General features: G+C 42.5%; 2 protein-coding genes across 9 annotated transcripts in view; one reads left to right on the forward strand and one right to left on the reverse strand.

The window, feature by feature from the left end:
- LOC125636878 (uncharacterized) overlaps positions 1–24,851 on the reverse strand; it is a 234,487-nt gene that overhangs the window by 179,440 nt on the left and 30,196 nt on the right. The window lies entirely within an intron of this gene.
- SLC14A1 (solute carrier family 14 member 1 (Kidd blood group)) lies at positions 340–21,539 on the forward strand. Its single transcript, XM_048850659.2, is given in 11 exon segments — positions 340–388; positions 5,443–5,621; positions 7,997–8,164; positions 10,005–10,194; positions 11,374–11,502; positions 14,352–14,491; positions 14,494–14,531; positions 18,250–18,397; positions 19,791–19,925; positions 20,082–20,131; positions 21,271–21,539. Coding segments are annotated over 9 exon segments (1,173 nt in total). The 5' UTR covers positions 340–388; positions 5,443–5,621; positions 7,997–7,998; the 3' UTR covers positions 21,448–21,539.

The following is a 24,851-nucleotide window of genomic DNA, read 5'->3' on the forward strand; positions in this document are numbered from 1 at the left end:
CAATAAACTTCCAGTACCACATTGAACACTGGCATTTTCCTAGAGGTGGATAAATAGGCTGATATTCAGATGCTATTTACATTCCTGGGTCCTATTATTAGGAGATGCAGACCCACAAATATTTTTATCATTTACTATTTCCCCTCCCCATTCAATATCCCTTTCTCCAGCAGCGTCTGAGTCCTGACAGGGAGTTTCGAGAGGGAGTTCTCCGGGTGAAGGAGGAGCAAATACGGGACCCTGGGGGTAAGTGGCTGTCTGTAGTATGTGTTTGTGTTTGGGGGTTACTTGCTGTGTGCTGAGCTTGTGTCTGTCTGTTTGTTTGTTTGTTTGTTTGTAGGACCGTGTGCTGTGGCCGGCAGCTGGAAGCTGTGAGCTTCTAAACAAGGTTTGAAATCTAGAAGCCTCTGTTCATTGGCTGAGCCTTAGTCAGGGGGCAGGGCTATCAAGAAGGCCAAGGATTTATAAAGCAGTGAGCAAGCGACCAGGGAGCTTTGCGACCAGGGACCGCTACCAGGGAGTTTTGAGGGGGAGTGTGGAAAGGGGGCGAGGTACACTTGCCATTCTTTAAAACCTTTAAACTATAATCAAAACTTCTTGATTTAAACAAAAATCCTATCATTAACCTAGGTAGCTGTAGGCGAGAATGCAGGCAGAAGCCCAGCAGCAGAGTGGGGGCTATCCTGTTTATTGCACTCGATGTAGCATGTATGATTACCTGCCTTGTGGGTGGGTGGCATATGTGTGCATTCGGTACAAGGAGCTCCCGGCCCTCAGAGACCGTGTATGGGCTTTGGAGACCACAGTGGTGGAACTGGAGGAGCTAAGGGAGGCAGAGAGGTATGTTGATGAGGCTTTCCAGGACACTGTAGATTTGTCCCACCTCTGGTCAGACATCCCCTGTGCTGTTAAGGAGGATGAAAGGCCCAGAGAAGAAGTCAACTGGAGCAGAGGGAAACCTTCCCATAGTTGGGACCCTCCTTCCAGATGATGTTGGGGTATCCTCTCGCACTGAGGTTACCACTCCGGGGGAGGGAACTCCAGTCATTAGGAAAAGGCAGATGTTAGTAATGGGAAATTCAGTCATTTGAAACATAGATAGCTCATTTCAGAGTAGCAGCCGTGTTAGTCTGTATTCGCAAAAAGAAAAGGAGTACTTGTGGCACCTTAGAGACTAACCAATTTATTTTAGCATAAGCTTTCATGAGCTATAGCTCACTTGTTTGTGATGACCGGGAGAACCATATGGTGACTTGCCTGCCTGGTGCGAAGGCTGCGGATCTCTCGAGGCATCTAGATAGACTTATGTGTAGTGCTGGGGAGGAGCCAGTGGTCATGCTACATGTAGGTACCAGTGACATAGAGAAGGGTAGGAGAGACGTCCTGGAGGCCAAATTTAGGCTGCTAGGAAAGAGACTGAAATCCAAGACCTCTATGATGGCATTCTCAGAAATGCTTCCAGTTCCACGTGCAGGGCCAGGTGGGCAGGCAGAGCTTCAGAGTCTCAATGCATGGATGAGACGATGGTGTAGAGAGGAGGGGTTTAGATTTATTAGGAACTGGGGAAACTTTTTTGGGATGGGGGAGCCTATACAGGAAGAATGGGCTCCATCTAAACCAAAGTGGATCCAGGCTGCTGGCACTTAGCATTAAAAGGTTGCAGAGCATTTTTTAAACTAAGAGATGGGGGAAAGCCAATTGCTGCAGAGGTGCACGTGGATCGGACAGAGACTTCTCTTACAGGAGAGTCTAGTGAGAAAGGTTCTCTAGGGTTTAGTCAGGAGGAAAGGATGGACAAGAATAAAGTATGGGCCAGATCAGAAGAGAAACATTCACATAAAGAATCTGACACATCAGAAAAGGACAGACAAATAAACAGTGACAAGTTTTTTAAAGTGCTTGTACACAAATGCTAGAAGTCTAAATAATAAGATGGGTGAACCAGAGTGCCTCGTGTTAAAGGAGGATATTGATATAACAGGCATCACAGAAACCTAGTGGCGTGAGGACAATCAATGGGACACAATCATTCCGGGGTACAAAATATATTGGAAGGACAGAACAGGTCGTGGGGTGGGGGAGTGGCACTATATGTGAAAGAAAATGTAGAATCAAATGAAATAAAAATCTTAAGTGAATCCACATGTTCCATAGAATCTCTGTGGATGGTAATTCCATGCTCTAATAAGAATATAACAGTAGGGATCTATTATCGACCACCTGACCAGGACAGTGATAGTGACGATGAAATGCTAAGGGAGATTATAAAGAACTCAATAATAGTGTGGGGTTTCAATTATCCCCATATTGACTGGGTACATGTCACCTCAGAACGAAATGGAGAGACAAAATTTCTCGATACTTTAAATGACTGCTTCTTGGAGCAGCTTGTACAGGGACCCACAAGAGAGAGACAACTCTCGATCTAGTCCTGAGTTGAGCGCAGGATCTGGTCCAAGAGGTAACTATAACAGGACCACTTGGAAATAGTGACCATAATATAATAACATTTAAGATCCTGTGGTGGGAAGAACACCTCAACAGCCCAACACTGTGGCATTTAATTTCAGAAAGGGGAACTTTGCAAAAATGAGGAGGTTAGTTAAACAGAAATTAAAAGGTACAGTGACTAGAGTGAAATCCCTGCAAGCTGCATGGACACTTTTCAAAGACACCATAATAGAGGCTCAACTTAAATGTATACCCCAAATTAAAAAACACAGTAAAAGAACTAAAAAAGAGCTACCATGGCTTAACAACCACGTAAAAGAAGCAGTGAGAGATAAAAAGGCATCTTTTAAAAAGTGGAAGTCAAATCCTAATGAGGTAAATAGAAAGGAGCATAAACACTGCCAAATTAAATGTAGAAATGTAATAAGAAAAGCCAAAAAGGAGTTTGAAGAACAGCTAGCCAAAAACTCAAAAGGTAATAAAATGTTTTTTAAGTACATCAGAAGCAGGAAGCCTGCTAAACAGCTAGTGGGGTCCCTGGATGATCGAGATACAAAAGGAGCACTTAAAGACGATAAAGTCATCGCAGAGAAACTAAATTAATTCTTTGCTTCAATCTTCACAGCTGAGGATGTTAGGGAAATTCCCAAACCTGAGCCGTCTTTTGTAGGTGACAAATCTGAGGAATTGTCACAGATTGAAGTGTCACTCAAGGAGGTTTTGGAATTAATTGAGAAACTTAACAGTAACAAGTCACCGGGACCAGATGGTATTCACCCAAGAGTGCTGAAAGACCTCAAATATGAAATTGCAGAACTATTAACTATGGTTTGTAACCTGTCCTTTAAATCAGCTACTGTACCCAATGACTGGAAGATATCCAATGTAACGCCAATATTTAAGAAGGGCTCTAGAGGTGATTCTGGCAATTACAGACCGGTAAGTCTAACATCAGTACCAGGCAAATTAGTTGAAACAATAGTAAAGAATAAAATTTTCAGACACATAGATGAACATAAATTGTTGTGCAAAAGTCAACATGGTTTCTGTAAAGGGAGATCATAGAATCATAGAAGATCAGGGTTGGAAGGGACCTCAGGAGGTCATCTAGTCCAACCTCCTGCTCAAAGCAGGACCAATCCCCTCCTGCCCCCAAGTCTCTTTCCTTAAGGATCCACAAAGAAAATGGTGGGTAGAATAGCCCATCCCCTCATTATTTTGTCCACCAAATATACCTAGACTAATTCAGTTTTTCTGTCTCCTTTCAAATCTTTTCCCATCAACATTGGTTATGGGGTTTTGTGACATTTTATGAACTTTCAGATGCTTTTTACAGTTGAGCTCACAATTAGATTAAATGTGTAGGCCCAATTATCACAACAGGCTTTAATAGTGAATGGGGATGAAGAGTAGAGCTGGGTGAATAATGGGTTTTCTGGTTCATTAGCAATTTTGAAAAGTTAAAAAAAAATGATTTCAGGTCCAACCAAAAATGAAAATATTGGCAAATAAAAGTCTACAAAATTTTCATTTTGAATCCAATAAAACATTTCATTTTCATAAAATGTTGTTTCAATTTTGACCATTTTTAATGTTTTACTCATTTTTCAAAAATATTGAATTAAAGGAAATTTGAAATGAAAAAGCCATTTCAAACTGAAATTCAAAATGTGTCATTAGATTTTTTTAACAACTCTTTGTGTGGCTTTTCGAAATGAACAATTTGTCAAAACTGACATAAATTAGCAAAACATTTTGGTGTTCCCAAATCTGCATTTTTCACCAAAAAAAAGTTTCAGATGAAAAATGTTGCCAGGTTCTAGTGAAGAGCTTTGAGATTCTTGAGCAAAATGTGCTATGTAAATGCATATGAGTTAGTGTACCAGCTTCTTATGCACCCCCTGTGCAAAGTTTGCCAAGGTCTGTGAAAATGGATGGACAGTGCCTCTTCGTTTGGCCAGCCATATTCCCATCCTTAATGGTACAGATTAGTGTATGGAACAGCTTCCATGTGAGGAGAGATTAAAAAGACTGGGACTGTTCACCTTGGAAAAAGAGATGATTAAGGGGAAATAGGATAGTGTTCTATAAAATCTCGAATGATATGGAGGAAGTGAATAAGGAAGCGTTATTTACACCTTCACATAACACAAGAACTAGGGGTCACCAGATTAAATTAATAGGCAGCAGGTTTAGACAAACAAAAGAAGGTACTTCTTCACACAATGTACCGGTAACCTATGGAACTCATTGCCAGGGGATGTTGTGAAGGCCAAAAGTGTAAGAGGATTCAAAAAAGAATTAGATAAGTTCATGGAGGATAGGTCCAACATTGGCTATTAGCCAAGATGGTCAGAGATGCAACCCCATGCTCTGGGTGTCCCGAAACCTCTGTCTGCCAAAAGCTGGGACTGGACAACAGGGGACGGGTCACTTGATAAATTGCCCTGTTCTGCTCTTTCCGTCTGATGCATGTGACATTGGCCACTGTCAGATGACAGGGTACTGGGTTAGATGGACCATTGGCCATTCTGGGTCAGACCAGTCTTAGGTTTATACAGAAAAGATGTGCCAGCTTAGACCCAGTTTGTCACTCTCGTCATAGCCTTTTAGGAGTCCCACATGTGCAGCACAGAGGGCCTCACACTAGCCAAACCAATGCGTGAATTCCACTCTGTGGGACTGTCTTTGCACACATTTCTTGCACAGGTTTTAGCTCCCATATATCCAATATGATTGTATGCAAAGGTAAGGATAATTCTGGAGGCATGTTACATGCAGTGCAATGTATATTCCACTAACAGATGTATGAGCATTATTGCACATACAGGCATTTTGATGTGTGATGCTTTACAGACAAAATTAGGAAATTAACAATCCTGTGACCCTGCCTGCAATTAAGCCTGCACTTTGCCTGCCTATTACATGACGTGCTGCTGTGCCTGTTTCCCTCTTCCTTATCCATGGCTTATATCACTTGTGACATGACAGGAAGGATGAACAGATGTTCTCTGAGCGCTATTTGTGATGCCGCCAGTAGTTTTCTCTTCACAAACACTTCCCCGGTTGGCATTAAGCTCCACCATCACTGAGTATAAGTACCACGCCTTCCCGGCACACACCAAGATCTCCCTCCAAGTGTGATTCTTTGGGATCTGCTGGAAGAACAGGTATGCACAGCTTCCATTCAGTCTTCATCTGGGGGTGAAATAAGTCCAGGCGAAGGTGATGGAAACAGGTTTTGGGGTATATAGTTCTTGCCTCCAAGAATGTCTGAAAAGTGCCCTAAAGTCATTCCCACCTGCTGGCAGATTGATGGTCTATGTGAAATCCACTATAGGGATGGAAGTCCATTTCTTAGTGGGGACAGATCTACCTTTAAAAAGTACAATAATCTTCTCAGATGGCACTCTTTACAATTCTGGTTGGCAGTGTCAGCAGAGAGACCAGGGTTTGCATGCACTGTGGAGACTGAAGTTCTCTCTGCCCTCTAGACAGAGTCTGCCACACCAAGCTAGATCTGAGACACAATGGCTGATGCTGCTCTCCTATCAAACGCATTCTCTGGATAAATAGTGGACATCTGTCTCCAGTACTGTTAAGGTAGAGGTGGCACCTTTCACCAGTCCTCCTCCTAAAACTATGGGAAGTGGTATCACTGCCCAGAAAAATGCAGAGTGGTCTAACTGGACCAGTAGGATCACTCTTGAAGGCCCTTTGGATATCACTGTGCCTGGCCATCCTCCTATCTTGTGCAATCTCTGTTTTTCATATGTTCTCCCTTCACAGCCACACGAAACACGCAGAAGGTACCAAATTGCTGTATATTGTGCAGGGATAGCACAGCAAAACGACATGCATGCACAGCAAATCAGAAAAACATTGCCCAGCTTCAGTGATGTTATTACTCTGGTTAGCAGTGAGGGGTCAATTTAAGATGTAGCCTGCACTTCTCTTCTCCAAACAGGGAACTATTGGAGCTCCGCTTGTGCTTCCAAATAAACAAAACAAAACGAAAAAAAAACCTTGCATTCTTCCATCCACTCTTACTGTCAGTCAAGCAATGTTCTTGATATTGTGACCAGTCCAATGAAAATCCAGCCTAGGCCTTTCGGTCTTAACTCATGCTGTTATGGGAAAATAGATGCAAAATAACTATTTAAATACATACTTTTCAGAACTAGCTTAACTCCTTTTCATCCTAGATTCCAAATGCCTTTGCCTTTGAGTCTGATATTAGTAGCTGAATCTCCATTTGGTGTGAGGTTTCCGTCCACAGCAAATGTTTACGTTTGAGCCTTGAGAACTAGGGGAAGGGATTTCCACTTCAAACTCTTCAAAAATTCAGAATGAATTGGCTCTGTTAACTTTAACAATGTTCTGCCTTTAACAGTTAAACATTTAAGTTCTTCTCTTGGAGTCGTGGGGCATGAGTTTAAGGATGGATAAAGAAGTTTGGAAACAAGAGCTAGCTTCATAATTCATTGTGATACATTTCCTCTCTTACCAACCTGCAGCAAGCCTTTATATCTTGATGAAATCCCTCTCTGGAGCTCATCAGGTGTGACCACTTCTAATGAGCCAGCTCCCTGGGAAGGGAGTCACCACATTCTGGAGCTCCTGTCTCTAAAGGAAAAGGAGTACTTGTGGCACCTTAGAGACTAACCAATTTATTTGAGCATGAGCTTTCGTGAGCTCATGCTCAAATAAATTGGTTAGTCTCTAAGGTGCCACAATTACTCCTTTTCTTTTTGCAAATACAGACTAACACGGCTTTTCCTCTGAAACCTGTCTCTAAAGGGAATCAATCTACACATGAGCATTTAAACTAGTGTGACAGCCATCACATTAGGTGATACACTGGGGACTTCCAGAGCTAAATGCAGGAGCTGCTACAGCTTGAGCTAAAGATCTTTAGCTGGGGCTGGAACAGACTCTAAATCTCTGTGGATCACGCACAGAGGGGGGCCTGTAACACACCCCTATCGGTGGGTTACACAAGCAGAGGCATTGCCGTGCCTGAGAACTTACTGAAAATCATTACCAATGATAAGTGGAGAGAACTGAGAGTGAAGGGAAGGAAAGGATTGACTTGGGGTGCAGAGGTGGGATGCAGGGTGCATTAGCAAGGAGGAAGTGGAGCAAAAAGAACTCAAAATTTCAGTCACATTTAAACATCTCAAGGGATTGTTCTGAACCAAACCTCCCAACTCTTTAAGGTCCAGGCATCACAGTAAGTGATGTATGTGCCCATCTACCAAGGAACATGAATTCATCCAGCCAGTCTGTCCCTTCCCTTCTGTAAGGGCCAGATTGCCACACCCATATTCATGTTGGGTAGCACCTTACTCCACCAGTGGTCTCATTGACTTCAGTGGGGTTTCTGAAGGGGTAAGTCACTACTCATTATGAAAAAGAGTATTATAGTCTTTCCCTAAGTACAGAAGAAATTTGCTGGTGCACAAGTTAGGAGATTGAAAGCAAATAACATCTGAGACCAGTTTGAGAGTTGTGATCCATTGTTCCCTTTCCTCGATTCCTTAAGATATGGAAGACAGTGAGATTGTTAGAATCGATAATAATGGAGAAAGGAAGATGTACAATGAAAAGAGCACAAGAGACCAGAGACCAGTGGAAAGTGGCAAAATAAGAATCTGAAAAACCCTTGGATATCTAACAGGAGAAAAGAAATAGTGTGGAGACTGGCTGAAAGGTACAGCCTTTGATTATCTGAAAAGCACCATGGGTAATAAATAACAACTAGCTCATTACACCAACAGCAATGTTAACATTTTCTGGGTGCGTATATTAGGCATTAATCTATCTAACTCCCTGATTTGTGTACTTGGAGGCTGTTTGCATATGCAAACACTAGCGTGTCCCAGAATTTGGGGTGTACATTTTTTTTGGCTAAGCCACTTAATTTTCAGAAAGGAAAGTTTAATGTGTCATCTTGCCATTACCATGACTGCCCACACATATTGGGCATTTGCACATGCAAAAGGCCACTTAGACACCTAAACAGCCATGTGTTAATACTGTTATTATAAGAAGCACTCATCAGGATTGGGAAACCAATTTAGATTGTAAGCTCTTTGGAACAGGGACTGTCTTTTCATGTTAACGAGTGGCTACAGCACCTAGAACAATGGGGCCCTGATTCCGAACTGGGAGCTGCTATTTGCTACTGCAATACCAGTTATTAATAAACAATAATAATTGTGATGAGTGCTGTGCAAATGTAACGCCGACAGACCCTGGTCGCTGGTGGCCTGGATCAAACCGGGGACCTCTGGAGCTTAGTGCGTGAGCCTCTACAGCATGAGCTAAAAGCCAACTGGCTGTTAAGCAGACTCATTCTCTCTCTCTCTAAGTGGTCTCGGTGCCACTAGATGGGACAGAACACCACACCCAGGAGGTGTGGGGGTTACACAAACGTAAAATAAAAAGCAGCCCCTGTCTCAAGTAGCTTACCGTCCATATAGGGACAAAACACAACCAGTGGGTATAGAATACCATGGAGGACAGAAGTAGACGTCAAGGGTAGCATTAATAGGAATATGAAGTTGCATATAGTAGATGCATGAACAACTTGAAGGCTTTGTGGCATTTTTTCAATGGTTTGGTTGTAGATAAAAGGATAAGATAAATTAACTAATCTCACCCTCTTCGTACAATAGTCACTGCAGTTGCATAGACATTGAGTTGGCATTTTCTGTGAGCTCCTTGCACGCTTGTGCAGAGCAATGTAAATATCATTGTGTTTGGCCCTCAGGCTTCTTATTCTAAAAATGTGGAACTGAAGGATTGTGTGGGCCAACTTGTAGTTGGACAGAAGTGTCAGCAACAAAGATTTAGTTCAGTACTGCTTGTGCTGATGTACTTATGTCTTGCCATGAAGGGACAAATTTTTAATAATATTTAGGCACCTAATGACATGTTATGGGATAGTGGGGTTTTCAGCAGTATCTAGGTGCCTAACTTCCATTGATTTCAATGGGAGGTAGATGCTTAGACACTCCTGGAAACTCCCGCTAGGCATCTGTTCTTTAGGTGCCTAAATACCCTTAACGATCTGTCCTATGAAACCTGCACCTCAGCATTCTGTGTCTGCATTTTTCTATGGTGAAAGGGCTGTTCCCTGACATTTCCTCATCCATCTACACACTGTTTTCAGCCTTGCCTAAAGCCCATTCAGCAGCAGAGTTACACACAGCGGTAGTTTAGTTTTCTCATTAAATTTATAGTGGAATCCTTATGCTGGCTGCCCTGCAAGAAAGACTAGTTGTGACTTTCATAAACTCTTCTTTAGTAATCTGGCCAAGTGCTTGATAGTGGTGAACTCTACCAACTGCAATACATCTCAGTTAGCTTTTTCATGTGCCAGATGCAAAATATGTCCAGGCACCAATAAATCAGAGATGAGTTTTACAGTCTTGTTGATACATTGATGGCAACAGAATGGAGGCAGACACTGCAAAGCTAAGTGTGTTTCAAGAAAGCCATGCTGGAATGATGTCTTATTCCCAGAATTTTTATTTGATCTCTTTCAGATAAACCTCTAGTTGTTCAGTTTATTGACTGGGTCCTGCGGGGAATATCCCAGGTGATGTTTGTCAACAACCCACTCAGTGGGCTGCTTATTCTAGCCGGACTGTTGATCCAGAATCCTTGGTGGACGCTCACAGGCTGTTCAGGAACTGTTGTCTCAACATTAACGGCACTTATTCTGAGCCAGGACAGGTAGGTTTGGCCTTTACATTTGGAATTTTTAAATAAATTGGCAACTGAACTTTAAAAAATATTGTGCTATCCATTAGTGGTGTGTAAGGCCCAGGTTTGAGCAGATCCGTTCTTTGGTGATGCTGAACAGTGAGTTAAAACTTTTGCTCGCATTACATAAACCACGGTTATTGCACTGAATGGCCTATAATCTCTAATCCAGGAAAGGTACAGTCTAGTACACTAAAAGCACTATAAAACACCTCAAGTTCTAATCCTGGCTCTGTCACTGTCTTGCTATGTGGCAAGTCACTTTCACTTTGCATCTCCATTCTCTTGTCTGGTAAATGGAGCTGATAACAAACATCATGATAGGGTTGTGAGGTTAAGTGTATAAAAGCAGTTTGAGAGCTAGTGGATGGACGTGTTATTTGAGCAGTTATAGGTATTTTATCTTGGCAGTCGAGTGCTCCCCTCAGCTATTGTACCTGAGCACATCACAGTCTTTAATGTATTTATCCTCACAACACCTGCCTGAGGTAGGGCAGTGCCATTATGCCCATTTTTACAGAAAGGGAACTGAGGCACAGAGACACTAAGTGATTTGCCTGAGCTCACACAGGAAGTTTGGGGTAAAACGGGATAAAACCTGGGTCTCTCCAATCTCGGGCCAGCACCTGAGCAACTGGACCAGCCTTTCTCTCCATAGGTTTTGGTTGCAGTTGCATGAGGGAAGAATTGTGGCCCCAATATTCAGGTAAAATAATCAATGAGGAGCGTGACTGTGGTTTGGGGCCTCAAGTAGTTTAGTGAGCAAGGAGGGGTAGCTTTCTGGTTATGTGCAATCTAGAACAGATTTCTTTTACGTTCAGATTTTCTGTTGCTGTTACAATGCAGTGTCTGTGGGTTATTAGAAATGTGCTGGGTAACCCACAAACTTTCAGCTGCCCTCTGAACATGGGGTACCAAGCAACACCATTGCTATGGCACCAATTGTGCTAACCCCAGCTACTTACTTGTGTGAATGGTCACATTGTTCATCAGCTCAGTGTTGTCACTTTGCCAGATGTAGGACTTCTGGAAATTGCATTTCAGTGCAAGAAAGAGTGATTCACTGGGATGCGGCTCTAGTGTATACAGGGCCTTTAGGGCCAATTGCTTTCTAGTAACCATTTCAAGTCAATTGTCTTTCTCCCACAGATCGGCCATAGCAGCAGGACTGTTCGGCTACGATGGGGTCCTGGTGGGACTGCTCATGGCTGTGTTCTCTGACAAAGAAGACTATTATTGGTGGCTTCTACTGCCAGTTGTTGTTACATCCATGGCTTGGTAAGTCACACTGGTTTTATTTTCTGTAGCCCAAGCTAAACATTTCTAGTTCTTCTTTTCCTATATGGCTCTCAATGAACACTTATTGATACTAACAGGAGTTTTGCAAACACTTCAAGCACTTAGTTTCAGATTCTTTCTGTTAAATCCCACCCTACAGTTTCAATTCTGATATTCACCACTTTCTGTCCTAAACTGTGCCATTTTGCTGTGGGCTGTTAAACAACTTCTGCATTGCACCTCAGAGGCGGAAGCACTTGTTTGTTTGTTTGTTTGTTTGTTTGTTTGTTTGTTTGTTTGTTTGAGGAGTCATTCCTATATGTGCATAGCTTGTGGTGAGCTTTGGCGTCCTTTGCCCTGAAATTTAAATGGTTTTTAGTGAACCTATACAATTGATTATAGCAAATGGGCAAAATGCTTCCCCAACTTACAACCTGTGCAAATGCATGAGGTCAGTGGATCAAATTCACTGCTGGTACAATCATACCCACCAGTAAAACTATGCTCACTTGCATCACTAAATCTGACTCAGTGGATTTGCACAGGACTGAATTTGATCCTGCCTTTCTTAGGTCTTTAACTAATACTCTACAAAATTAACCCATGTGAGTACACTTGATTCCAAGCAATGTATTCTTTAAAATTAAATTTAGCTTTTAATTGTGGCTTTTAATCGTGTTACAGAATCAATTTTAATATAAATGTTTTAATCAAAATTAATTCAAGTTTTGCATTTTTAATGGCTTGTCTTAATAAGACGTAAATCTGTGTTGCCTTGTGCTCATCTTACAATTTTATTTCTATAGACTTCATAAATGAAGGTCTCATTGTACCAATCTCTTGAAACCCAGAACATTTTGCAGAATGTTGTAGCGTTTCTTAAGTGCGGCCACCATGGCTGCATGCGGCCACCAGAGGCTTTTCTTGTGGCCACACAGCCTCCTGGGCAGTGATTGTGGGGGGAGGGTACAAAGCAGCGCCCCCTCCCCTGAGCCACAAGGAAGAGTTGGACCCTGCCCCCCTCTGGAGCCACTAACACTGGAGGAGCAGACAACCAGACTGAGTTCCCCACCTTCCTGGGGATGGTGGGACTCAGGCTTCGAGCTTCAGCCCTGGGGTGGCGAGCAGAAGTCTCTGGCTGCGCGGCGCTGGGCTCCGGCCATGGGCTGAGCAGTGGCGGGCTCCATTCCCCAGTCTCAGGGCTCCATCCCTGAGCTCACCACCCCAGTTATTGCCCCTGGCACCCACTGCCTCCCCTGGGCTTACCGCTCCCTTCATCACCCCTGCTGCCTTCCTACCACCTCCCTATCCAAGGGTTAAGAGCAGGACGAGGCAGGGCAGAGGTAGGGGCTTGGGGGAAGTAGGCAGGTGGGGGGAGGGGTCTGGGGCTCAGCAGGGGGTTGAGCATGCCTGGAGGAAGCCGGCGCCTGTGCCCCTGGAGTTGTTCACTGTTTCAGCAACCCACCTTAATCTTCCCCCACCGCGTTTAGTTTCTGGAGGAGCCGTGGTAACCCTTTCCCCCCTGCCTCCCAGACCCATACAATGGAACAGAAGCCATTCATAAATGTAATACAAAGGTCCCCAAAGCTACTGGGTTGCTGTGTCCGCCACAAAGCTATTTGAAAGATTTTAAAACTTGACATTTCAGCGACATTTTTGTCAAAACTTTGAAGTTCAGTTTACAAAAGAGCAACATGTTCTGTGAAAACGCTGTCCTACTTTTCAATCCATTATAGAGCTATGGAGAAACATTAGAAATGTGGCATTTCAACAAAGAAAATGGCGGTGGGGGGGATTCACAGAAGCGCTGACCTCTTTTTCTACTCGTTCTTGCAAAGGAGTCTTCTGCACATTGCTCTGATAACTGAAATCCTTTTAAGAGAAACGCCTTGATCTGAGATTAAATAAGGATTATTACACAGTTTTCCTGTTGATCATAGCCACAAAAGGGGACATAGGATATTGCATTAGAAATGCCAAATGTTTTTGGTTAAAATCAGCACCAACTGAAAATCCCTCTAAAACCCAAACTCACCTGTTAACTCTTTTTTAAAATACGGGCTACGTTGAGCTCTCTGCTAACTTCAGTGGATTTGCACAGGTGTAACTGAGAGCAGAAGTTGACTGTGCTCAGTCCTCAGCTGGTATAAATTGGCATAGCTCTGAAGCCAATAGAGACACACTAATTTCCATCAGTGGGGTATCTGACTCGCCTAGACTTTCCACATGCTTTTAGATTTATTGATTCCAGTCAGGTCTGGGAGATGAATTATCAATGTGCCACCAGAAAGACTGTTTGTATGATATATTCATCTAGACTGGAAACCAGGAGGTCTGGAAATCTCCCAAGAAATCATGTTCTTGTGAGATCTGTTGCCCAATTTCCTGAGCCAAGAGGTTTGGACAAGGTTATGTTAAGCATCCAGTCTTTTGGATCTCCTAATATTTTGTGGATCTCCTAATATTTTGTGGCTCATTCACCACTGCTTTACATGCCAGGAATAAACCTAATTTATTTATCTTTTTTATAAAAAGGAAACTTGGACTTCAAATAATACTTTACAAATTAATGCGGCCTGATTGAAGTGGTGCTGAGCAACATCAATTCTCATTGGTTACAGGTGCTCATCTGGGGCTCATGCCTTAAGATGGTGCTAGGTAGCATTCTGTGAGTGCTTATCTCATGTCGGTTAAAGTGATGTGAGAGATTCACTGATTGGAGTCTCCTAAGGAGATTAGAGTTTTCTGAGTTTCACTGGGACTTCGGACTGAAATGGTGGGGATATTTTTCACCATTCCAGCTGAGATAAACAAGCTGTAACTGTTTCTTTTTATTCTTCTCTTTTCAGCCCCGTTCTTTCCAGTGCTTTAGGTTCGGTCTTCAGGAAATGGGACCTTCCTGTTCTCACCCTGCCTTTCAATATTGCTGTGTCTCTTTACTTGGCCGCCACTGGGCACTGCAACCTCTTCTTCCCTACAACGCTCATTCAGTGCCCAATATCACCTGGTCTGAGATCAAAGCGCCACTGGTAAGGTCCACTATAGAAAGGAGAAATATTCCACACCCTTGCAAAAGATAAATAGGAGGGCTCTTGCCTCTAGGTAACAGGCTCAAATACAGCCCAGGTTAACAACATCTGAACCTCCTGAGCATCCAACAACTCATTTGAAATGAATCGGTCATCTCTGCCCACTTCTTAAAAGAGGAGTAGCCACTTCACAAAAAACTCCACCAAAATGGCATGATGCCCAATTTTGGTGGTTTCAGGGGAAAGACTAAGGATTCAGACTGACCACGGACTTTGAACTACTCCCTCTACTTAGAGGTGGGCCTCACATGACCAGACCTAAGGCAAGTTGCGGGGACAGCTTGGGGAAAACTTGCACTTCAACTGTGCTTGTCCTGTGGTTGAATAGACACTGTCAGTCGGACACCTTTCACCAGAAGCTGACCCCTATATTTGGGGTCGGGAAGGAATTTTTCCCTGAGTCAGTTTGGCAGAGACTCTGAGAAGTTTTTTCCCTTCCTCTACAGTCTGGGGCATGGGTCACTTGCAGGTTTAAACTAGAGCAAATGGTGGATTCTTTGTAACTTGAAGTCTTTAAACCATGATTTGAGGACTTCAGTCACTCAGCCAGGGGTTAGGGGCCTGTTACAGGACTGGGTGGGCGAGGTTATGTGGCCTGCATTGTGCAGGCGGTCAGACTAGATGCTGATGATTTTCCTTTCTGAACTAAAAGTCATTGAACAACCAAACAAAAGAAAGAAAAAACATGATCACAAACAAAGAACCTGAAATGCATTAACACTCAGGCATCTTTATACCACTCTGGCCATGTAAAGGGATGGAAAAGTTGGGAGTAAACTAAATTTCCACTGTCAAAGTGGCATAAACGGGCCTTAGTGTAAATGCCATAATGTTCTAGGCAGGAATTCTAGGGGTTTACAGACTCAGATTGAAGGGGAGTAAACCAGATTGAATTTTGAGTTGATTTATATTAAGGTGAATCAACACTCTCATTATTTGCCATTCTTCATGGTTTAGACTCAGAAGTTCATGGGCCTTCTGCTTATTAAATGAAAAGGATTTTACATCTATCCCTCCAGGCCCACAAAGAACAATTCCAGGCCCCAGGGCCATCCCTAGCGGGGTGCGGGGCCTGGGGCGGAAATGACAAATCCGTCACTTCTGGGACCAACCGTGTTGGCCAATCGCACCGGCCCGCAGGATACCCCAAAGCACGGGGCACAGAGCAGTCACCACCACACAAGCGCCTAGGAGCCCTGCGGCCCACCCAGGTGATTTTAAAGGGAATGGGGACACCCGGCTGCCCAGCTGCCATGGTAGCAGCGGCCGGGGCTCCTTGAGCCCTTTTAAATCACCCAGGCCCCTTGGCAGTAGCCGCCCTTTGCCCTCCCCTCCCATCGGCAGGCATGTATCCTTCACTTCTTGCATGTGTCTGCTTTAGTGTTCTGGAGTCACAGGTAAAAATGCTCCCTGGCTTTCTCTGTGCAGGGTGTATTTGTGATCCAGGATTCCAGAAGATATTAGGAGGAGTTAGTAAAGCTATGCTGACTCAGTAGATGCGTGATGAAACTCTGGGTATTTTTTCCATTTTTTTTTTTCAAATTTGCCAGTTTTATTTAATTAAAAGTCTGAGGAATTATTACAGTATCTAGCACCATGCTCCAGATTCTAGAAGGACACCGAACATACATACCTGGGAGGAAACCCACATTCTGTAGAAGGAGCTATGATATTCTGGGGTGCAATCCAGACCAGTAAGAGGCTGTGTCACCCCTGCCCTGCAAACTCAGGTGCCTCACAATGCTTTGCTGCTCTGGCTCCCAGCTGAGCCCCTCCCAAACAGCCTGCCAGCATGCAGGTTACACCCTGAGTGTCTGTGTACTGCTTCAGCCTGCCAGCCACATATCAGTCACACACTGGCTTTCACCATCCTTGGTTACCACTTGCCGGATGACCCCCAGCACACTCACAGTCCTAGATTTCCCCCCAAAACATGTGTTCTATACTGTCTAGCTATCACCTGGACAGTCCAGACATATTACCTCTGTAGCCCCTATAAGGGGATCAATATACAACAGTCCGCTACCATAAATGAAGTTACCCAAACAATTCACAACACTGGATTGGTTTTAATTGAAGAATAAAACGCATTTATTTAACTACAAGGAGATAGGTTTTACATAAGGACAAGTATAAGGCACTAAAGTCAGAAATGGTGATGAGAAATAAAGATAAAACACTTCCTAGCACTAAACTTAACAAACAAGACTTGGTTCAAGGTGAGATCTCATACCACATGTTTCCAGTAATATTGGCTAGCATCTGCTCCCAAAGTCCAACATCGGTGTCTTTTCTCTTCTTAGGTCAAAAGGAGAGAGATGTATAGGGAGAGATAACTGGAGATGGTTTTTCCCATCACTTTTATTGGTCAGTCACCCTTTGAGATGCAATTTCCTGGGGCTTCCCTCTAGGTAAAGTTCATTCCCACTCCGAGGTTGGAGTCAAAGAGTATGGAGGTGAAAGGGATTCCATGCTGTTGTTTGCTAAGATGCAAATCTCTTTGTTCTTGCCCCCCTTTCCTTGCCAAAGAATGGTCACTTAACATGGGATTGCCTATCAACTTTGAAGATACCTGAGTAGCGGCATCAGCTTGCCCTTTGTCTTTGAGAAACAGGTTTATCCACTCCCCAGCTTGTCTGGTAAACCTGTTCAAACCTATTTCAGTCATGAGTTCAGCTAATGTTAATAACTTTACATATAATGTTGCTACACACATTTCACCATGATATTATTGACCAGCAAGTTATTCATTTTCAAATGATACCTCACAAGGCATATTTTGTACAGATATTATTACAAAGCTGTATAGGATGTGAATACAGGGGTATGTTCCATCACAGGAGCATGCATTGAAAATTATCTGTGACAATTCTGGTTGTTCCTTAAAATGAAAGAGATTCCAGTCTATAGGCTATCCATGGTTATGAGCTATAGGGAGGCATTCTGAGGCAAGGATGACTGGTCAGTTGGCGTGGCCTGCATGTTTATAGGGATACTCCTCAAGAACTGGTCTTTTTCCATGCACAAGGAGTGGGACTAGTTTGCAGAAAGAATCGTCCCAGGGAACTGTGTTACAGTTGCTGATGACTAGACCATGGGGTACGTTATCACTGGTTTTGCAGAATATGTCCACTACAGCTGGTTGGAAAATGTTTGTCAGCATATCTTTTCAACAAAAATTGCCCTTTTCATCTAAATAAAAACACTTAGAAAAATGTTTCTGATTTTTGATGAACATTCCCAGAGGGAAAAAAGCTATTTAAAAATGAAGACATTCATTTCTGAACATTCGTGTTTGGGGGATTGTTCCAAAATTTCATTTCAGATTTTATTTAATTTTTCTATTTTTATATTATTTGTACATTACTTCACAACGTGTAGCATGCACTAGTACTAATGAAATGTCGTAATAGGATATCATATAATAGTTGAAAAAGTCTGTTTTCATTTTATTTTATTTTTAAAATTACTAAGGGCAGCTGCTACTTAGTACTGCCTGAAACACCTTATGCTCTTTTCTAGGGTGAAGTGTCTCCTGTTTGTGTTATAATGCCACAGTCTGACACTTTGACTCCTTGCTTTCTAACAAACGGACACTGAAGTAATTGCCATTTTGCCTTGATTATAATAATGTGTCCTTTTCAAACCAATGCCGCAGCTGCTACAATCCATTCCAGTCGGCATTGGTCAGGTGTATGGCTGTGATAATCCCTGGACTGGTGGCATCTTCCTGGTTGCTTTACTCATCTCCTCTCCACTCATTTGCTTGCATGCTGCAATCGGATCAGCAGTGGGGATGCTGGCAGGTACTAACCAATGACCATGACTTACCAAGGTTATTTTTTTCAGAGTAACAGCCGTGTTAGTCTGTATTCGCAAAAAGAAAAGGAGGACTTGTGGCACCTTAGAGACTAACCAATTTATTTGAGCATAATGAAAGCTTATGCTCAAATAAATTGGTTAGTCTCTAAGGTGCCACAAGTACTCCTTTTCTTTTTTCAAGGTTATTTTTGTAATTTATAACATTTACCAGTACCTTGACTGCAGTTATTACATAGTTCTGTCCAACACTTTGTGGCTTCTGCTTGCATGGGTCTGGACATGGTTTTGATTTGCAGTCAAATCCTTGAGCTTGGATCTCAATTTTGGGTTTTATTCAAACCCAATATGGTGAAGGCAAAACTCGGAACAAAAGTGTAGAGTTCTGAAAAAGCTCTGGTCGTTGCAAGTTTTTGTGTTCTACCAAGGAGACCTGCTGTAGCTCTATGACTAGTTGTCACTAGTTATGTTCTGAAACCAAGACTCATTCACTATGCCCATCTTGGAAAATTTGTACCCATCCAGAGATGGCAGTAAGTTTTGTGTTGTGCTTTGGACCCATAAGTGTTTTGCAGAAGACTCAGGCCATTTTCTTTCCATATTTCATCTGGTTTGGGATGGTTGCTACATTTTGCACAGGTCTAGTATTTAATGCAAATAACTGAGCAGGTTTTCCTACAGGGGAAAGTGAGGAGAGGAAGGGGTGGGAGAAGGGGAATCATAAACAAGAAAGCGAATGGAGGAGTCACAGTGGGAAATGGATTAGTCCAAACAAATGGTGATATGAGCGTCCAATTCAAGTTATCAGAGCTGGTAATGTCTCAGGGTGGCCTGGTCTCCGGAGGTTGTGCTTCCCTGTTTGCTGGTGATGCTGAGGCCAGTGAGAAATCTCCAATGAGCTCTTGTAAGGCCAGCCCAGGAAAAGACCCTGAGTTACTGTCCTGCTGGTGAAAGCCCACATAGGTGGAGACTGACGGGGTCCCAGCATCCCTGGCAGCTTGGGACCATGGGAGATCAGCTAGGAGATCCTGCTTACTTCCCTGCTGCTGCCTTGTCTACTATTGTGCCAGGACTGGTTAATTTTCTTGAGCCAGAACACCCATTGAGCTTAGAAAGAGTTTTGCCTGAGTGAGAACTTTAGGACTGGTCCAAATTCTGGGCTTTATTACATCATCATAAATATGGAATAAGTATAGCCATTGACTTCAGCCTGTTTCCTCCATATTAGCAATGGTGTGACTGAGAACACAGTTATATTTTAGTGCAGATGTAATGGGAAAATAATTCTGTGTTGATGCCAAGGAATTTGTGAAGAATAATATCTGATAGCTAAAACTTGGCTATAGCTAGATATCATAAACTGTGTCTTTTGCCTTACAGCGCTGACCATTGCAACACCATTTGACAGGGTCTACTTTGGCTTGGGGAGTTACAACCGTGTGCTTGCTAGCATTGCAATCGGAGGCATGTTCTATGCTCTTACCTGGCAGACACACTTCCTGGCACTTGCCTGTGGTATGTATCCTACAGGATGTGGAAAGCAGAAATCCAAAGCATGCAAAATAACAGTGGGAATTCTGCAGATTTAGTGTCATTTGTGGCCGTGCTGGCAAAAGCGTGCGCATCCACTGCTCTTGTATAGTCTTCATTGTGCCTTTGTTCTTTTCACAGCATTATTTTGTGCCTATGCTGGAGCAGCCCTTGCTAACATCCTGTCTGTGGTAAGTTTATATGAATTTTGGCTTTGTCATAATATCAGAACACAGAAAATTTTGTATTACAGCAATGACAGTTTTGACAGCAATGGAGTAAGAATTCTGCAGTCCAGTGAGGTTTATTGTATAGATTCTGTCTGGTATATTGTGAGATTATAGACGCTACTGCTGAGAGTAAGAGTTCAGAGAACTTCAAACCACGCTATCCTCTGTGTGTACTTGTGTATATAGTTGAATTCCAACAACCATTTCTGGAATAAGATACAACTTTTTTCTACCCTTCCCTTTTCAGTTGCCCATAACTTTCCCAGATAAACTCCTTTTGGCTGGTATTTTCTTTATTTGTTCCCCATTTTTCCTTGCTTTGTCTCAATCCAATCATTTTTTGTTTAAAGTTTGTTGCAGCCATTTTTGGGGATTGTTAATGTGGAGAAAGAATATCTTTTCTTAAATGGTAAAAATATAAAATGTATGCCCATATAACTCAAAAATAGTTGAAACTAGAACCATCAAACTGTGCTTGTTTTTTAGATCTCACTTGGGGGATCAAAACTAAAGCCAAGTTTGAAGACAATAGGTTTGGTAGCTTTAAATATATGAATGTTTAAAGACAGCAATTTCATATACACATATTAAAATGTACCCATCTGATTTCTTTGTTAACGCATTGTGTCTAGAGTGGTTTAGAGCAGAAAGCCTGTATAAATAGGATGCCTCTGTTACATACACCTGAATTAAGGATGCATCAGGAAAAGGATGGTTGGACCTGGTGTCCTCATTTTTAGAAGAATGCAGTTGGAGAGTCACAAGAACCCAAGAGTAATCTTGGTCAGATACATTTTTGCACCAATTTAATTTTAGACTTTTAGGGTCCCACTGGAACTTGCTCCCTTTTTTCCCTTGTAACCTTGCCGGCTTTGCATTGCTATCTGTGTTGCCAGCAAGGGGTAGGGATATGAGTGTGTTTGGGGGGAATATAGGGGAGGAGAGATGAGGAATCCCAAAGTGCATCATAATCGTCAAAACTGTTCTTTGAGAAAGTACATTCTTCTCAGGCTTCTGACTTAAAGCTGGCGAGTTAAGCAAAGGGAATAATAAAAATGTGATATAAAATTCTGTCAACACATTCTTTTTCCCCCACCCAGATTGGATTACCAGCCTGCACCTGGCCTTTCTGCTTCTCAGCACTTCTCTTTTTGCTACTAACTACAAATAACTCTGCAATCTACAAGCTGCCACTCTGCAAAGTCACTTATCCAGAAGCCAACCGAGTCTATTACCTGAGAATGAAAAGAAGAGAGCAGAAACCCACTGGTGATTAGCCAATACAAATGGGAGACAATTTGTGATCCCCAATGTAGCTGCACATATTGATCTCAAAAGCACATGAATTAGAAGTTTCAGTACTATCTGTCAAACACACACACATGTCAGCAATTCATGTCTTCAACAACTATGTGTTGTTCTATGAGGGCTGAGTTTATATATATATCATATTTTGGAGGAAATGTTTGTTCATGATCTAAGCTTCATAAAATGCATTCAGGTAACATAATGGGTGTCTTACAGATGTATATGATACTAATTTGAAACAAATTATTATTATTAATAATAATAATAATATTGTAGGAGTTGACTTGTATTTTACATTTGCATGGTAGCACAAGAAGGACCCAAACCAGACTAGGATTTTTGGATGCTGCCATAATATAACAATAATACTGTGAGAAGAACCTTGTAATGATCAGTGGTTAAAATCAAGAAGTAGTATGTTAGTAATGCAACAGAAAGACTGACTGATTTACTCTTTTGGCATCACATAAATCTTGTCTAAGCCCTCAAATCCCATAATTAAATCCATAGTATAAATTGTTAAAATACTTATTGAATTCATCATCTTTCTCTGTAGTCTGCTGTCTTTTCCTTATTTTACATTGCAATTAAGATATTCATATTTTCCCTCTATCATCAGACTAGGGAAATGGCTTACTTATAATTGTGTTGGCCATTAACACCATCTTCTCAATCATACAAACAGAAAAATAACAATCCCCAACGAAAAACACAAAAGTATGTGTCCATCTTACCTATTTATCCAGATGAAGCGCTGGACTTAATGCCAGTTGTGGGACATTCTCTGGGCCTGGCTCTCTGTTGCATTGCCCCTTAGGGTGGTTATTTACGTGAGTGCAAAATGAGTGGAGAAGAGAACTGGTCGGGAATTTTTCAACACAACATTTTTTGTCGGAAAAAGCCAATTAATCAGAACCAAAACTTATTGCAGAAAAGGGGTCTGTTTCGATACATTTTTTTCAACTCAAAAATTTTGAGAAGTAAAGTTCTGAAACTGTCAGAATGTTTTGTTTCAACATTGTAAAGAATTCCAATGTTCTGGTTCAAAGTGACTCTTTATTTCAAAATGCACACTGATCGTAGTAAAAAAAAAAATTTTAACGGTCAAAATTAAAATGTTTTGAAATTATGAAAAAATGTTTCACGTGACCAAAAATATTTGGGAGTGGGGAGGGATTTTCAGTTAATGAAATTTTGAGATTTCGACTTTTTGTTCTGATTCATGAAGGGACAATTGTCATTATCCTGAAAATGTTCACAGGATAGGAAAACCATTCCCCTCCCAGCTCTTGTCAAGAACTCTACCAAAACAGAACGGCAGCATTTTGCACAAGGTTTGCCCTCTATTGTCTAAAAAAGCCTTTGTGCCAAGCATAAACATAGACCCAAGCGGGCTTAAGTACTAAAATCAGATCCTACAAGATAAAGCTTCACCTAAAAACTGAAGGAACATAAGGCTTAAGTGAAATGAAGAAGCAGAGAATGAGATGATCTCGTACATCTCCAAACATCCTTGAAGACAAGGCAAAAGAAGAAAAATCCCAGAAGGTTTCTGACAGTGTTAATCAAAACTCTTCTGCCATACTTGGCCAAAGAAGAACTGAGACATAGTGGAGCAGACACAACCTGACATGCCTCCCACTGACATGACATTCCCCCTAGCTCATATCCCCTCGTAATTACTCAAACTGAAAACTTAGCCAGCACACAAGGGTTCACATGGCAATAATTGCACGGGCTCTTTAACGTTTGTAAAAGTCCAGACTTCTCGTTTATGTCTCACCTGCAAGGCAGAACCTCCACAGCACAGTACTAATACTGAGCTGGTTCAGTACCAACTCAGCTGGCAGAGTGCCACTGTGACGCTGACGGACCTGGTGCCTGCTCTTGCCACGGCTGTAGGCCTCAGCCGAGCACTGACTAAATCACTGCAGGAAACTAGTCTGTTTCACCCCTGTGTTAGTATGGTTCGGATGAGTATTGGACTGGTAACAATGTGTTTAGTGTTTAGACTTTTTGAAATGCTTGTAAGTTGCTGCAGGCATTAATCTCCTTTATAATATCTTTATCATGAGCTATAAGGTAATATTTAAGTTTGGCTTTATAACTGTAAAAAGTTTGCTGTGAAACTGTGAACCCAGTCAGCAGGGATCATCTCCTGTCCATCCAGAGGGCCTATCAAAACTAAATGGGCTATTGTGGGATATCTCAATGCAAATAATATTAATTGCCCCCTCACACCAGGAAGAGGCTACATGCAAAAGGGCTTTTCCCATCTTCTTGAATTCTGGAAGAAGGAAATAAAACCTTAGATTGGCTACAAGAGCTGTCTTTGGTGTGAGAACTAAGGTACAAATTGATGCTGGATAAGTGACTGATCTGTTGGGACTGTGAGCAACCTGAATATTTTGTGATCTTTGGTGCATGGAATCCAACTATCACTAAGTCCCCCTTGCCTGGGTGGCAAAATAGACTGAAATGCCAAGGGGACTGTCTGTGACTCCATGGCCCACAGTATGCCAACATTTTTATGGCTGACTTAGAACAACAATTCCTCAGCTCTCGTCCCCTAACACCCCTACTCTACTTGCGCTACATTGATGACATCTTCATCATCTGGACCCATGGAAAAGAAACCCTTGAGGAATTCCACCACGATTTCAACAATTTCCATCCCACTATCAACCTAAGCCTGGACCAGTCCACACAAGAGATCCACTTCCTGGACACTACGATGCTAATAAGCGATGGTCACATAAACACCACCCTATACTGGAAACCTGCTGACCGCTATACTTACCTACATGCCTCCAGCTTTCATCCAGACCACACCACACGATCCATTGTCTACAGCCAAGCTCTACGATACAACCGCATTTGCTCCAACCTCTCAGACAGAGACAAACACCTACAAGATCTCTGTCAAGCGTTCTTACAACTACAATACCCACCTGCTGAAGTGAAGAAACAGATTGACAGAGCCAGAAGACTACCCAGAAGTCACCTACTACAGGACAGGCCCAACAAAGAAAGTAACAGAACGCCACTATCCGTCACCTTCAGCCCCCAATTAAAACCTCTCCCGCGCATCATCAAGGATCTACAACCTATCCTGAAGGACGATCCCTCACTCTCTCAGATCTTGGGAGACAGGCAAGTCCTCACTTACAGAGAACCCCCCAACCTGAAGCAAATACTCACCAGCAACCACACAACAAAAACACTAACCCAGGAACCTATCCTTGCAACAAAGCCCGTTGCCAACTGTATCCACATATCCATTCAAGGGACAACATCATAGGACCTAATCACATCAGCCACACTATCAGAGGCTTGTTCACCTGCACATCTACCAATGTGATATATGCCATCA

This window comes from Caretta caretta, chromosome 5, assembly GCF_965140235.1.
Source record: "Caretta caretta isolate rCarCar2 chromosome 5, rCarCar1.hap1, whole genome shotgun sequence".
Taxonomy (NCBI): domain Eukaryota; kingdom Metazoa; phylum Chordata; order Testudines; family Cheloniidae; genus Caretta; species Caretta caretta.